This window comes from Anabrus simplex, chromosome 1 (genome assembly GCF_040414725.1).
Source record: "Anabrus simplex isolate iqAnaSimp1 chromosome 1, ASM4041472v1, whole genome shotgun sequence".
NCBI lineage: Eukaryota > Metazoa > Arthropoda > Insecta > Orthoptera > Tettigoniidae > Anabrus > Anabrus simplex.
The window spans coordinates 1160008634-1160024197 of NC_090265.1; the positions used below are offsets into that span (position 1 = coordinate 1160008634).

Consider the following 15564-nt stretch of genomic DNA (forward strand, 5'->3'; position numbering starts at 1 on the left):
AACGCAGAATTACCAAGCGAACAACATGTCTCCAATACACATCGACAGGCGCAATGAACGTCACTTGTGGAGTATACTGGAGCAACATGTCCGTGGAGGCGCTGTCAAGTGAGAAGGACGGTCATCAGGGACTCCAGATCACAACGTGCTAACCCGTTTCAGTTTCAACCCCCACCCCCGAGTAAACGGAGAAATATCCACGAAAATGTTTCTAAAAAAACAGTTTTCTAAAAATTCCAAATATTTATAACAGTGTCAGTATTACGTACGCCTCTGTGGTGTAGTCGTTAGTGTGATTAGCTGCCACCCCCGGAGGCCCGGGTTCGATTCCCGGCTCTGCCACGAAATTTGGAAAGTGGTACGAGGGCTGGAACGGTGTCCAGTCAGCCTCAGGAGGTCAACTGAGTAGAGGTGGGTTCGATTCCCACCTCAGCCATCCTGGAAGTGGCTTTCCGTGGTTTCCCACTTCTCCTCCAGGCAAATGCCGAGATGGTACCTAACCTTCCTTCCCACTTCCTTGCCTATCCCTTCCAATCTTCCCCATCCCCCGCAAGGCCCCTGTTCAGCATAGCAGGTGAGGCCGCCTGGGAGAGGTACTGGTCATACTCCCCAGTTGTATCCCCCTACCCAGAGTCTGAAGGTCCAGGACACTGCCCTTGAGGCGGTAGAGGTGGTATCCCTCCCTGAGTCCGAGGGAAAAACCGACCCTGGAGGGTAAATATATTACGAACGAACGAACGTCAGTATTACACAGAAAAATGTTGCTGCAACTGCCTCAAAAATTCAATACATCACCAGAAAAATTAATGTAAATAACAAAGGCATATATGTACACCTAATTCCGGAATGCGCATCACGTATGTATGTATGTTCAGCCCTCAGCCCTAAGGCTGGTTGGATCCTCAACAGCTCCGCCATCAGCTGTCATAGATGGCCTAGGCATCACTGAAGAGGCGTACTAGGGAAATGAGGAGTGAAATAATTTCCCGTTTCTTTCATCACCGAGCCAGAGTTGCTATTACATATCAGTCTGCCAAGCTCACTGAAATGCATCAACCGACCCTATGAGCAACATTTTCACACCATTCATAGCAGGGACTGGCTGCATAAGGAATTGCCATTACTAGGATCGCTCATACCTCAGTCACTTTCATATTGTCAAAGCCAAGGATAAGACAGAGACACATCTACAATATGAAAGTAACAAAATTGCTGTAGCCTATACCAGAAGACATAGTGCACTGTAAACACTACGTCCTGCCAGCAAAGGCATGCGCGTCACGTACAACAGGCAATTTTCTGCTGGCATTTAAAGAAGTGGATTAAAGAAGTATCTAGTTATCTGTCATTCCCAAATTCAAAGCCAACAAGCATTTCCTATATCATTTCACACACCTCAGTTAAATTACATCATCCTCGATCACAAGGTATGACTCTTGTCATCACCGTGAGCACAAGAGCACTGGAGTCTGTACATGAATTCACGGCCTTCATTTCCATTAACTGAATCGATACCAACATGGTGTTCAATACGGATCAAAGACACTGTATGATTTCACGTCGAATAGGACACTATCGAGGACCGGGAAAAAAGCCGACTGAAGCTGATGTTCAAAGCGTTGCATCTACTGCCAATTTTACACCATTCTCGTGCTCATTTACATGTCAGGACGCCTCGCAGTGAAACTGCACATCAGCTTTCAGAAAGTGGGTGGCAAATTTGATAAATATGTTTCTGACACACTACGACGTAACTACCCTTAAAATATTACTGCAGCACCAATTGCAAGATGTCAACAGCTCTCCTACATAAGTCAAGTACTTGTACGGGAACTAAATGGAGCATCGCTTCTGGTGCTGAATTGATGGTCTGGTCAAACAGACATAATTTTTTCGACCAAAGCATCGGGACACAAGGATGTGAATTTGCACTGATAAGTCTTAATAGAAGATAATTGCCCAGTTGTCTCTCCTCTTAAAACAGTAATCACCACCACCCCAACCATGATACTCTATAGAATGAGATGTGTATACGCTATATGAAAATTCAAAATGTTGTACGTATTCTCAGCATTTATAGGTCTCTCTTTTTACGGATAGAATGCATTCGGCACGTTTTGACTGGAAATATTAGTCATTCACCATACTTTCAGAAGCCTTATTTCGGGAGTTGCGGGTGCTTGTGAAATACCGACCTTCACGCCGATTATTTTGGTCTCATGCTTTTAAACCCCAGAAAGTTGTCGTCAGGAGGTCCATAAACTCCCATCGTCACATTTGAGATCAAACCGATTCGCTGTATAATAATAAGGGCAGCTTTTTTCAAGAAAGCCAATCTGGCTAAAAATTTCGTCACACTGCCTGACTGGTATTGCAATATCTTTAGGCTGTTTGTCTCGGCAGCAGTTGTCTTGCCTGTCAAAGCTCTAACCGGCCGTTGAGTCACAAGTTTGTTATTGATGTATTATTATTATTATTAATATTATTATTATTATTATTATTATTATTATTATTATTATTATTATTATTATTATTATTATTTCATTTCTACCGTCTAGTAAGAGAATCCACATATTTTTATTATGATAGTAAATGAAATAATTAATTAGTAACCCATTCAGCAAGAAATGCGTGGACTCTCTGAATATCACATGTTCACGTAGCCGGCAGAGAAATGCAGTAGGTGATACGTGGTAATTTTAGTTTAAAGCTTACCGCAGTAGGTGTTACTGGAGCAGCATTGATTAGGCTCGTAGAGTCTGACGCAGCCTCTTCGCAGAGGAGGACCAAACAACTCGGCACACTCAGCGCTTACACACGTGAAGGTAGCTCTGAAAAGAGAGATGTTCAATGATCAAAGGACTCTACTTGAAAGTTCAGTTCTTCAAAGTGAACAATATATACTCTGAATTTTTATTAGGCTTTACTGATCATTTCCTCGAGATTAATAATCAGATCATAATCAGAATATAAACAGTAATTGAGGGTTATTTAATAGGTAAGGACCTAGTTACATTTAGTAAGAGTTAAGTGTAAATTAGTATATTCTTACTGAGACACTAGTTACATATTTGCTGTTTGTTCGACTAGAATGATACAGAGTAGGCCCGCGCAACTGGCTGATACAGGACAGTGTAGACCCCACACTGCACATTGCCATTTCCTTCTCACTGTTCGTTTGTCTATTTTTTACAATCGCACTGACTCACATAGACCTTATGGCAGTGATGAGATGGGAAAAGACTAAGAGTGGGAAGGAAGCGGCTGTGGCCTTAATTAAGGAACAGCCCCAGCATTTGCCTGGTGTGAAAACGGGAAACCACGGAAAAGCATCTTCAGGGCTGCCGGCAATGGGGTTCGAACCCACTATCTCCCGATAGCTACGTGACCCAAACCACACAGCCACTTGCTCGGTACATTTGTCTTTATGGATACGTCATTGCCTTCCACACAGCAGTCGCTGACCCTCCTTCTCGGTCGAATAAATGAGAGGTCAAATTTCCCACGGTAGTCTAATATTGTCTTGCCTCATAGTGGAGCTGTTCTGTGCTTAGTTACATATACTTCGCCGGAGGAATTGATAATATATGAGTATTCAACTTGCGTCTCGTTTTGCGTCTTATCTATTCTTTTGGGCTGCAAAATATACGTCACATTTGTCTAAATATATGTTCAAATATATGTTCATCGTTCTCCATAACTTATTGTTGAAATATTTATTAATTTTGATAGGATTATTTACTTTCTTTCTTTGTCCTCATGAATTTCCCCCCTATTTCTAACTGAATAAATAGTCATTTAGGACATTAAAATCCAGTATTCTAATTCACAGGCATGAATTTTCTGGCTTCTTTTGTTTGTATCATGTTACAGCTCGCACCGTCTCCTGGCGGTTAGCGATCTGTAGCGGGAAACCCGTGTCCAGTGTTCTCTCCGTGCACTCGCGTGCACGTGGAGTGGCCTGCATGACCCATTGCTACCCGTAGCTGTTGTCCTAGCACAGCGAAGTTATGCAGGCTTGAGTAGGGACGTGATTGCCGAGATTTATAGTCAACGGCTTCCCTTCGAAGTTCCGGTCATACATGTGAGACGTTTCATACCTGTGGTTGGAAATCCACGTAAGTATGGAGGTCGCACGACTCTGATCACGATATTAAACGTTAAGTCAAACTACAAGTATATATGACTAAGTATGACTAAGCACGATCACTCATAAAGAGGCCTATATTTACATGAAGAATTTGGACCACCGTTTTGACTCAGTAAAAGTGCCCGACGTTCAAACCACGATCAAGGCGTGAGAATTTGCCGAAACTTACATCCAGTGATTCAGATTCAAGGTAAATGGTTAAAAAATAGCATTTAAAATTTAATAAATATTGATGGCTTTTATGTCCTCGTAACTACGGTACTCTTATGATTTCTGATGACACAGAGGTGCCAGAATGCTATTATTCAGGGATTATTTTACGTGCCGGTAAATGCCACGGTGAGACTCGAGACTGTTGAATTTGAATACCATTGGACTGAGCCTGAATCGAATCCACCAATTCAAACACCTACTGTTTTTTACGGAACATGATCTTATATTTGAGAGTTCAAAATGTGCAGAAACTTCAACCGGAAAATTTCAACAGACATTTTGTGTTCGCCCTCAGTTCAATCTGCGCATCTCAGAGATATTCGAATTAAACTGCGATACAAGCAAACATATATGAGCTTTCTTACTAATAGGATAAAACCTTTAATAATAATAATGTGAACCATCGATGTTTATTAAATACGATAAAGAAGAGGAAAACAAAACTCCTTGGACACGTACTGAGACATGACTCTCTCTTCCAAACTATCATCGAAGGTAAAGTACTGGAGATGAGACCCAAGTGACGAACAAGAATGTCATACATCAAGAACTCCTTCCGTGAACTGGCATGTGGTTCATATAGCAACATGAAGGGGCTAGCAGAAGATCGTCAGATGTGGCTACAGCGGCAAAGCATTGCCTTTAGTAGATGATGATGCTGATGATATGAACCTTACAAAATCACGGTCCAATTAAATTGGTTTAACACTGTGGAATATTTTTAATTTAGCGCTGAGGAACGAGCTTCTGTGTGCTGGGTGACCATGTGTATATACGTGTCGAACCGGTAGCAAGCAGGGTGCGGCGCTCCTCCCGCAGACGAACCAAAGTAGGATGCCGTAAGTTTACCGTTGTAAACGCCGTCGATGGCTTGGGTACGCGAGGAGAAGAGAGAGTCGGCAAACATCGCGCAAGAGACTGAGCGAGAGATTTAAAAGCGGGGAACTACCGAGCAAAGCAGGGTGACCTCTAACACGAAATATACAGGTCTTGAATCATTTGAATTCGATCCCAGATATGTCACAGAGCCATATCCCACGTATCCAAGAAGGGTACAATTCCTTTTGATATTTTCGAAGAAGATTAAGCATTAAAAATGATGTAACTGTGCCGGTTTTGTTCATTTCAACTTGTTTGAAATATCTGTTGAGAGGTAACTGGCCGAACACAAAGCGAGCCGAGTGTATCTCGGAGATGTACAGGACCGCGCGTCCGTCCAGTCAGTCTATAAAAGAAGGAAGCGTTAGTGCAACGGTCCTATTCGTCGCAATGGTCTCATTTGTCTCCACTAACTCCCGTAATTCTGTGTCCGCAGTAGCTAAGTGACATTCGAGGAGTGCGTATTTTCGACGTGATCGACAAAGCTTATTTTATCAGTGACAGAGCAGACCTAGTAACGGTGTGTTTAAGCTCACCCGAGCAGCATTTACTCCGTTAATAAGTCTTCAGAAGTCCGCGCTGTGTAATAATTCTGCGTGCTGCTAATGACGGATAACCACTGAGAAGGAGTTGATAGGGACCGGCAAGTATCCCTTAATTTGGAAACTATCGTTTGACCGGACTAATGTCTCGATAGTGGTATTGCCAATTGTATTCTTACCAGGGTTACTACAGCGCATTCATGCATGAACGAAGCGGTGAAAAGAACTGAGATTGGCAATCGTTACCAAGTTACAGGGACACATCGCAGCACGTGACCTAAGGGAACACATCATGGAACCAGAAGGACTGAACCTGCCGACTCCTAGATCCGTCGACAGCAACGCTGTCATGACAAAAATTATACCAATGCAGCGGTTCCAAGGGTACCCCTAATGGCAGGAATGGAGATAAATATAAGTTGAACTGTTTATATGCATGAAATATAATGATCAGATTCATATGTGTCCCTTTAGTTAAATGTAAATAGTAATTGTAATGTAATCCAGAGTGGCAAAGTGTATGTAACGTTTGAGTCTGGATGCATGTTACACTCCAGTTTTATTTCAGAGTTATTTATAGTTAGTATACGATGGCTGTGTTAGGATGCAGTGTAGTTGTGTCGAATGTGTACTCGTGTCATACAGACACTAGGGTATAAGCGATGCCAAATTCATCTATGCAAATTGGAGGTTACTGGAACTCTTGAGGTTCGAACGAGAATTTAGAGATGTGTAGAACAAATGTATAGACAGGCTATGCATGAATTAGTATTACTGCATGTGTTGTTTTTCAACTGACGATGTGTGCAGAGGGCTAACCCCATCGTTGAATGTAGTGAGGGTCGTTTAAAAAAATGGTAGGCAAACCCTATCTGCACTCCAGAATCGAAGCGGGGACTGAGGCCTATAATTGGAAATAGTATTGTTGCTGACGTAATGAGTTGTACCTGGTTTGTGAGAGTGTATACCCCGGACCAGATGATATAATGAATGATATATTTGAGCGCCTATAAACTGAGATGGTCTTTCCACTGGGCAAGATTTGTTTTCCAGGTAAAGAGCGAAGAATAAATATATTCCGCTCGAGGCCTTCAGTGAAAGTTTACGCATTGTCCCGTTAAATTAGAAGGGTCATATTTGGGAATCCTAGAGCCACGGAGACCAAGGTTGTGATTGTTTGTTCCCTTGTCAACCAGCTGACCACCTGTTTGAGAACATGTAGCAGAGAATAGCCCGTGTAATGTGACTCTGATTATCTACGACAACTCCGAAAATCCTCAGTACGATTGCCGCTCAATCCGAAATGCTGAACGAGTACTATTTATTTATTTCTTTTTCAAATGTGGTTTATTTATGTTCGTTGTTTATATGTGTCTTATGTGTGTGATATTGTTCACAAATATTTGTGTTGATTAGTGTTCCACAGTCCGTTGGATTGCGAGGTTTCCAAACCTCTGTCTTATGCCCAAGATCCGGATATCGTGTATTAAAATCAGTGTTTTTTGGTGGTTAAAATTTAGGGCCAGTCTCAAACACAGTGTTCTTTATTTATGATGTTCATATCCGACAAATTCGGAATTAGTGTAATTATGCCAATATTTGAATCGATCATTATGTACTCATGGAAGAGACGGTTCTTACAGTAATCGCAGCCTATGGGCTAATCAGAGTCGACTTATCTCGATCTCCGTCACAAATAGGTAGATTTCACGTTTCCTAAGCTAGTGAATTTTATATGCCCGGGTTCTTGACCCATATAGTTTGAACGACCTTCAGTGTCGACTTTACATTGTAAATTTTTATTTTGTTGTACATAATTTTGACTTTTCATTTGGGGCTAGTTTTTGTTCGAATTTGAGCTTTATGTTTTATACGGAATACATTATTGCTTTTACCTCCTTTATAATGCTGAGTTCTCATTCACGAATATATATTCTAGATCCTGTTGCAGTCTTGTATTATAAGTTTGTTTGACATAGGCCTATGTGTTTTTCGGACGCACCACGCAGCGTTTCCACTGAGCTTGACCATCTGGGACAGGGGAAAGATGTAAATAACAATGAAAATAATAAACTGTATGAGTGGAAACATTTAGTGTAAAATATTGCACGTTTTAGTACAAGATCTCATCGTTCTCATTATAACGAACAACCCAGGTAAATTAATAACTCATGGGCGAATCCCTGCACCATCCATTTCGACCCATGACCTTATATATTTATCCTATTCCATCAAAATACCTAAATACAAACCTAAGTACATAACTGTCAGAAATACGAAGAACCCAAACTTGGATTACTTGAATTATGATGCTTTCAACTACCGTGGGATGATATACGGAGACCAAATGACACTGACGCCTAAGTTAACTTGTTTTTACGATGTTAAAGAACTTATATGACAGGTATGCCGTAAACGTCGAATAATGGTTTCTCACCCTTTTGTCCATGGTTAGATGATGAAACCAAGAGAACGATGGCCCATCGCGACTCGTTATTTCGACATTATAAACAAATCCTAGATGACATAGACTTCAAATCTTACCGCCTCTTCAAGATTCTCACAAATCAGTTGTTCAGAAATAAAAGAAATGTAGTTATTTCCAGAATTTAGTTAACAACTTTTATTCTAATCGCGCATGGGTCCAAGTTAGAGCTCAGGGAACAGGAAAATTCGACAGATACTGACAAATCCTGACATTCCACTTGACGAACTGAACGATTACTTTAGTAGAATAAGTATTCAACCTATCCCAATTAACTGCACTGACTCATCGCTCTCCCCTTAAGCCAATCCACCATTCACATTTCTCAGTGTCACAGAAAATTAGGATAAAAAGGTTTTGTACTCGATTAAATCAAAGGCTACAAGTGTTGATGATATTCCTATTACTTTCATACATAACATTGTGGGTGCTGTCTTGCCTGTACTTACATACATACTGAATTACTGTTAACTAAATGGAACTTTCCCTACTCTCTGGAAAACAGCCAATATAACACCGATACCTAAGAGTTTAGACCCGCAGTCATCCTCTGACTACAGTCCTGTCCCTATAATCCCTGCTCTTTCTGAATCCTTTGAACGTTTATTATATGAACAAGTTCTGTAATACCTAAATAAAAATGCTCCTTTGGACCATACGCAGTCTGGATTTAAGAAAGGTCACAGTGCCGTGGCTGCACTTTTGAAGGTTACCCAAACGACTGCTTACTATACGTATCTTTCTTCGACACTTTATAAATTTAGGCAATGACAGAGAAAAAGAAATTGCTAAATTTTGACCAGGCTGCGCTTAAGTGTTTTAGTTTTTATTTAAGTAACCGTTAACAGCGGGTAACAGCAAACGACAAGGCCTCTAAATGGAAAACAAAACTTACTGGTGCCCCACAGAACAGTATTCTTGGCCCTTACTTTTCCGTATTTATATTAATGATGAACCATCTGTAATAGGAAACAAAACACACCACATCTATGTTGTCGATCTTCAAATGTATTGACACTGCAAGACTTCAGACTTATTTGGAACAATAGAAGATATTATCAATGACATCCAATGACTGAGTACATATGCACAATGAAATGCCACAAAAACTCAGGCAACCATAATTGGATCACGAATATTACTGTGCTGCTTAAACAATGCAGCAATCCCACCTGTCCTACTGCAGGGAAACATTATTCCCTGTAGTAAAATGGTTAGAAATCTCGGCGTAATTATGAATGAAACACTTGATTGGTCTGATCACACGAAAGAAACCCGTAAAAATACTTTTGAAGCACTTCATCCTCTTAAACGGCAGAGACAAGTAATTTACACTTGAGCTAAAGGCCAAACTCGTACAGACACTGGTTCTCCCCATTATTGTGACGTTGTTTTAGTTGACAGGACAAGGGAAGAAACACTTAAATTTCAACGAGCACTGAATTCTTACATGCCATTTATTCACAGTACCATATGAGGTATGATGTTCATATCACCTCATACCATCAGGCTCTCTCATGGATGAAGCCTGATAAACGTCGGCAGCTACACATTTTTAACGATGGTGTATAGAGTGTTAGCTGAAATTTAGCCACGGTACATTTCTTCTAAATTCATCTTTTTATCGCCATTTCACTACTTAAATACACCTTCAATCCTTTCTTTCTATTCGAGTGCATCGCACAAAGAAAATGAATAGATCATTCGTGGTGACCGCCGCCAGATTATGGAATTCCCTGCCGCCTCAGGTCTTTATCAAGATTTAAGGTCGTCTGCCGACGCTACCTTCTGAGGACAGCTGACTGAATGGCTGAAGTATGAATGTGTGTGTGCCTGAGAAGTAGTCAGGTTTAAGAGTTTTTAATATTAATTTAGTATTTATATAATTAATTCTACTTCTATTAATTTATGTAGTTTTAACTATTTTATGTATCTTAGCATTTTATTTAATATTTTAATTAGTATGTGGTTAAGTGTAAGAGAGAGACTCGAGCCCCAACGTCACCACTGAGAAAGGCACTAATAAATAAATAAATAAATAAATAAATAAATAAATAAATAAATAAATAAATAAATAAATAAATAAATAAGTAAATAAATAAAATAAATAAATAAATAAATAAATAAATAAATTAAATAAGGAGAGAAAAAGTTTATCAAATCAACTATAAATATTTATAATATTTGTCAAATACTTTATATAAATAGTATGTTGAACAATCGCTACATAGTAAGGGACATTATTTTTCACCGAAGAGCAAGGTCTTTCCTCTTTTATCGCTAAACTAAACAGTAACCTAAGCTTTCCGCCAATCGATAGGTCGTTCCCCTCGCATCGAACAGAAGGCCATGAACGACGAAGTCTCTGTTGTCGTAACTTCAAAAAAGTAAAGCAGCTTTCATTAATGTTTAAACGTTGCCAAGTTATTTTCTGGCTCCTGGAATTTAACTTTCACCCTACTAGAGCTGAAGTTGCTGCCTGGCCCAGGCGATAAAGGCGTACTTAGATCACCCGAAAGGACGTGGGTTCGATTCCCCGTCAGGAAGTCGAAAATTTAAGAAACGAGATTTCTACATTCCGGAGGTGCATATGGCCCTGAGGTTCACTCAGCCTATGCCAAGAAATGAGTACCAGGATAATTCCTGAGGACAAAGGTGGCCACCCAATCAAGTACCGAGGTTGCTGATAGTGGAAGCCTTTACCTTCCACCCCTCCAAAGGCCTTCATGGCCTGTACGGAGATGAATTTGCTGGGTAGGGGCAGTGTGCCTACCTCTTACCCGGAGGCTTCTGGTTCGATTCCCGGCCAGGTGAGGGATTTTACCTGAAACTGAGGGCTGGTTCTAGATCCACTCAGCCTAAGTGATTACTATTGAGGAGAGGAGCTATCTGACGCTGAAATAGCGACCTCGGTCTAGAAAGCCAAGAATAGCGGCCGAGAGCATTCGTTGTGCTGACCACATGACACTTCATAATTTCCGGGTCTTCGGGCGGAGGGGCGATCGCTTGGTAGACCATGGCCCCTCGGAGCTGTTGAGCCATGTGTTTTTGTTACTGGCGCTGACATTTCCCTTATTTTTCACTTTATGGGTAAAAGTTATGGAAAAGAAACCTTTGTAATTACAGTAAATGTTATAAATAAGTTTAATCATGACCAATTTTTCTGTAAAATCAACCATAATTTTGTCTGTAATTTTTTAATATCGATCTAATTCTTGGTTTTTAGACCGGGCAGGACACATAATGGCCTATGTTGGGTTTAGTTTAATTTCTGTCGTTTTCCTGTTTATGTTGTTCGGCTCCATGGCTAAATGGTTAGCCTGCTGGCCTTTGGTCACAGGGGTCTCGGGTTCGATTCCCAGCAGGATCGGGAATTTTAACCATAATTGGTTAATTTCGCTGACACGGGGGCTGGATGTACTGTATGTGTCGTCTTCATCATAATTTCATCCTCATCACGACGCGTGGGTCGCTTACGGGCGTCAAATCAAAAGACCTGCACCTGGCGAGCCGAACATGTCCTCGGACATTCCCGGCACTAAAAGCCTTACGCCATTTCATTTCGTTTCTGTTTATGTTACAGTATCATGGGAGAATTGATTGCTCAATTTTATTGAAACTCGGTAATTAATTTTAAAATAAGGGCGAGTAGCCTCTTAGCTATAATTCGTTCAAAGACATTCGGCAGGAGGAAGGCTTCAGAGGGGGCATTAAACGTAAAACTCGTCTCTCTTTCATAGTTGGTTTCATAGGAATTTTTTTGTTGCTATTTTGCTTTATGTCGAACCGACACAGATAGGTCTTATGGCGACAATGGGACGGAAAAGGCCTAGGGATGGGAAGGAAGCGGCTGTAACCTTAATTAAGGTACAGCCCCAACGTTTGCCTGGAGGGAACCACGAAAACCATCTTCAGGGCTGCCGACAGTGAGGTTCGAACCCACTATCTTCCGGATGCGAGCTCACAGCTGCGCTCCCCTAACCGCACGGCCAACTCGCCCGGTACAGAAAAATACCTATGACAGAAATTATTCACAAATGTTGTGTTCTATAACTTTTACCGATACTGTGGAAAATGAGGGAAATATAAGTGTAAATCCAGGAGTCGATAATTAACTCTGTAGGAAGTTGCTATGAAAATCGTCCTGCAACGTTTAAGTACTTTACACATTTTTGGTAGTCTCTTTACTGAACATTCTCCGATACTTTGATTTTATACTTGAAGGAAGAGATCAAGTGAAGTGCAGCAATAATGCACAAAAGATAAACTTGAGAAGGACCATCAATGACGGTTACAACAGTTAATAATAATAATAATAATAATAATAATAATAATAATAATAATAATAATAATAATAATAATAATAATAATAATAATAATAATAATACATGCCATACAGTTTGGCTATAACTTCTAAGAGTTCTCTGAATTGACACCTCTTGGGTTACTTTTTGGGTAAATTTTGACTTCCAGTTGCCACAAAGAGATCGTGCTACTGTAGGTAATACGGTCGGCGTAGGTCGTGGGAAAATTGATAATCGATTACAATGTCAAGAGATGGTAATAAAGTTGTTTGTATAACGTCCGTTCTCGCTGTCGACGGACCTAACCGACGCCATGGATTTTAAGTGCTGTCCTCCTTTTAAATATATACTGATTCGTACACTGTACAAATATGATTGACTTGAACGGTTCCTTATGATTTTGATGAAGTGACTTTTGTAACCAGTGCAATGGCTCTTTGTTTATTCGTTGTTCATGTTCTACTCTGTTCTGCTGACGACAAATAGTTTATAGTCAATATTGCTCAAACGAACTAGACAATGTGAAGCACTTTCAATTATACCAACAGCGCTGTGCTCTGGCATTTTCGAAGTGGTGAGTGATATGTATGTGAAAGTTTTGTCTGATTATCTGTGCCAGTGTAGGATTTGTATTGAAGATGGAATTTCTAATTACCGGTGACTATATTTCGGAACGAACAGAAGTGTTATGGGTTCCTCAATAGGGTGCGTGAAAGTGTGCCTGGTGATCTGTAAGAATGTAGTGCTTTTATTGGAATATGGATTTGTAATTATCTGGGACTACGATTGGGAAAGAAGCAGCCGTGACTTGTATGCCGAATACCGTCCCTACATCGACCAGGAGTTGGAGTGGGAAACCACTTGCCCACTCAGATTTGTTCAAAGAGGCTGAACACATCCTACTCATTCCCTAAAACCAGTCCTAATTCGCGATAGTGGTTGAAATATACCGAATTCATCCAGATGGGAGGCTACATTGCTAACCCTTATAACATGGTACTGTAGCAAAGTCCAGGTAGAAATAGGAAATTAAATGAAATGGCGTATGGATTTTAGTGCCGGGAGTGTCCGAGGACATGTTCGGCTCGCCAGGTGCAGGTCTCTTGATTTGACAGCCGTAGGCGACCGGCGCGTCGTGATGAAGGTGAAATGATGATGAAGACGACACATACACCCAGCCCCGTGGTGGCGAAATTAACCAATGATGGTTAAAATTCCCGACCCTGCCTCTCCGAAAGAGAATAACTCCGGGTCAGTAAATAGCAAGATTGATCAAACGTGATTGGTCAGGGGTGGTGAAACAAAGGCTATTTTTTGCTAGTGGCTTTACGTCGCACCGACACAGATAGGTATTATGGTGATGATTGGATAGGAAAGGACTAGGAGTGTGAAGGAAGCGGGCGTGGCCTTAACTAAGGTACAGCCCCAGCATTTGCCATTATCTCCCGAATGCAAGCTCACAGCTGCGCGCCCCTCTCCGCACGGCCAACTCGCCCAGTTGAAATAAAGGAGTCGGGTGCATGTAAGTGTAAACACAGCCTGACTCAGATAGACCCCTGTGATAGTCACTCGCAGGATGATTCACCTCTTCAAAAGCATAAAGTAATTACGTATAATAAAGACGATACTTGCTCAACGTTCTTTAATTTGTGCGGGTTGCTGTGTGTTGCCCCGTATCATCGTGCAGCTATTACGACGTCCATTAATTATAACTGTTTGATCAGCTTACCCCCCCCCCTTTTAGGGAACGAACTCACCACTCTTATAGCACCTAATTGCTTAAGATAACAGATACAAACAGCACCGTATTTTGAATTAATTGTGGTCGTTCAGTTCCTGACTTGGCTCATCACTCCCTCAAGAAAGCTGGTGCCATGCCATCCCCATGTTTATTGCATTGAACCGTAAAGGTCAATTCGCAAACATTTTGGCCCATCGACCTTAATGTCAATCATTACTAATCCCATTTCATTAGTGTGACTGGTGGATTGAGATACGTGGAAATCTAGTACTCATTCGCTGGTCAGAATGTGACCGGGCGCACTGCGATCATGTGCGCTGTAAGTGCTTCATTAATGAATTGGTAGTGGCGCGGAGAAGGCGAAGCAAACGTACGAACGGAGGTTCACCTATCCAATGAGATGGCCACGTCCGATGTTGCATAACTTTCAGTAGCAAGTGTTCCAGTGCTTTAAAGGAGAAGAAGCTTAGGTGTTGTTTGCAAGAGGAATGCAAGGCGATTTCGTGGGAGGGGGGCTGGTTTGTGCTTGATTTAGCTTATGGTCGGTGGGGCTTGGGCTGGCCAATTCTGGGTTGTGAGGAGTAGCAATAGTAACTGGAGGAGATTGTTAGGGTTTTGAGTTAGGTTGGGCGGGGGAGTGGGATGTTGAGGTTAAGGAGGGAGGGTGTGTGTGTGCTCGTGTGGGTGAGGTGACGCTGGAGTTTGTAATGCCTTTTAATTGCCTGTTAAAGAAAGAAAGCAGGTATTCATTTTTCAGCACTATATACTGCAATTAGTTTTATTCTTGATCGCTATGGCTTTTCAGCGCTGTTCCGTGATAGGACTACTGAAGGTCAGTGTCAACAACAAGAATTGGAACGTCTCCATTGACATTTTTTGATTGTAGCGGAATATCTGCGGGTCCCTCTTCACTTACTGGTATGCTAGGTTTATTCTTGTTGTTTGTTTGCGATTTGCTTTTCGTCGCACCGACACAGATAAGTGTTATGGCCACGATGAGAAAGGAAAGGGCTAGGAATGGGAAGGAAGTTGCTTGTTGTTTTAAGGATCCTAAAATCAAAGGTCATCGGCCCCGGGAAGGAAGTGACCGTGGTCTTAATTAAGGTACATCCCCAGCATGTGCATGCTATGAAAATTGGAAACCTCAGGAAATCATCTTCAGGACTGCCGACGATGGGGTTCGAACTCACTGTCTCCCGAATGCAAGCTACGACGTGCGCGAGCCAAACCGCCCAGCTATTTACGCGGTG

At 41.4% G+C, this 15564-nt stretch overlaps 1 protein-coding gene across 1 annotated transcript in view; it reads right to left on the reverse strand.

Moving 5' to 3' along the window:
- Positions 1–15564, reverse strand: part of LOC136858343 (kielin/chordin-like protein) — a 158486-nt gene that overhangs the window by 29367 nt on the left and 113555 nt on the right. Inside the window, exon 5 of the mRNA XM_068225538.1 lies at positions 2716–2831. Within this exon, the coding sequence (XP_068081639.1) occupies positions 2716–2831 (116 nt within the window). The remainder of the gene's footprint in view (positions 1–2715; positions 2832–15564) is intronic.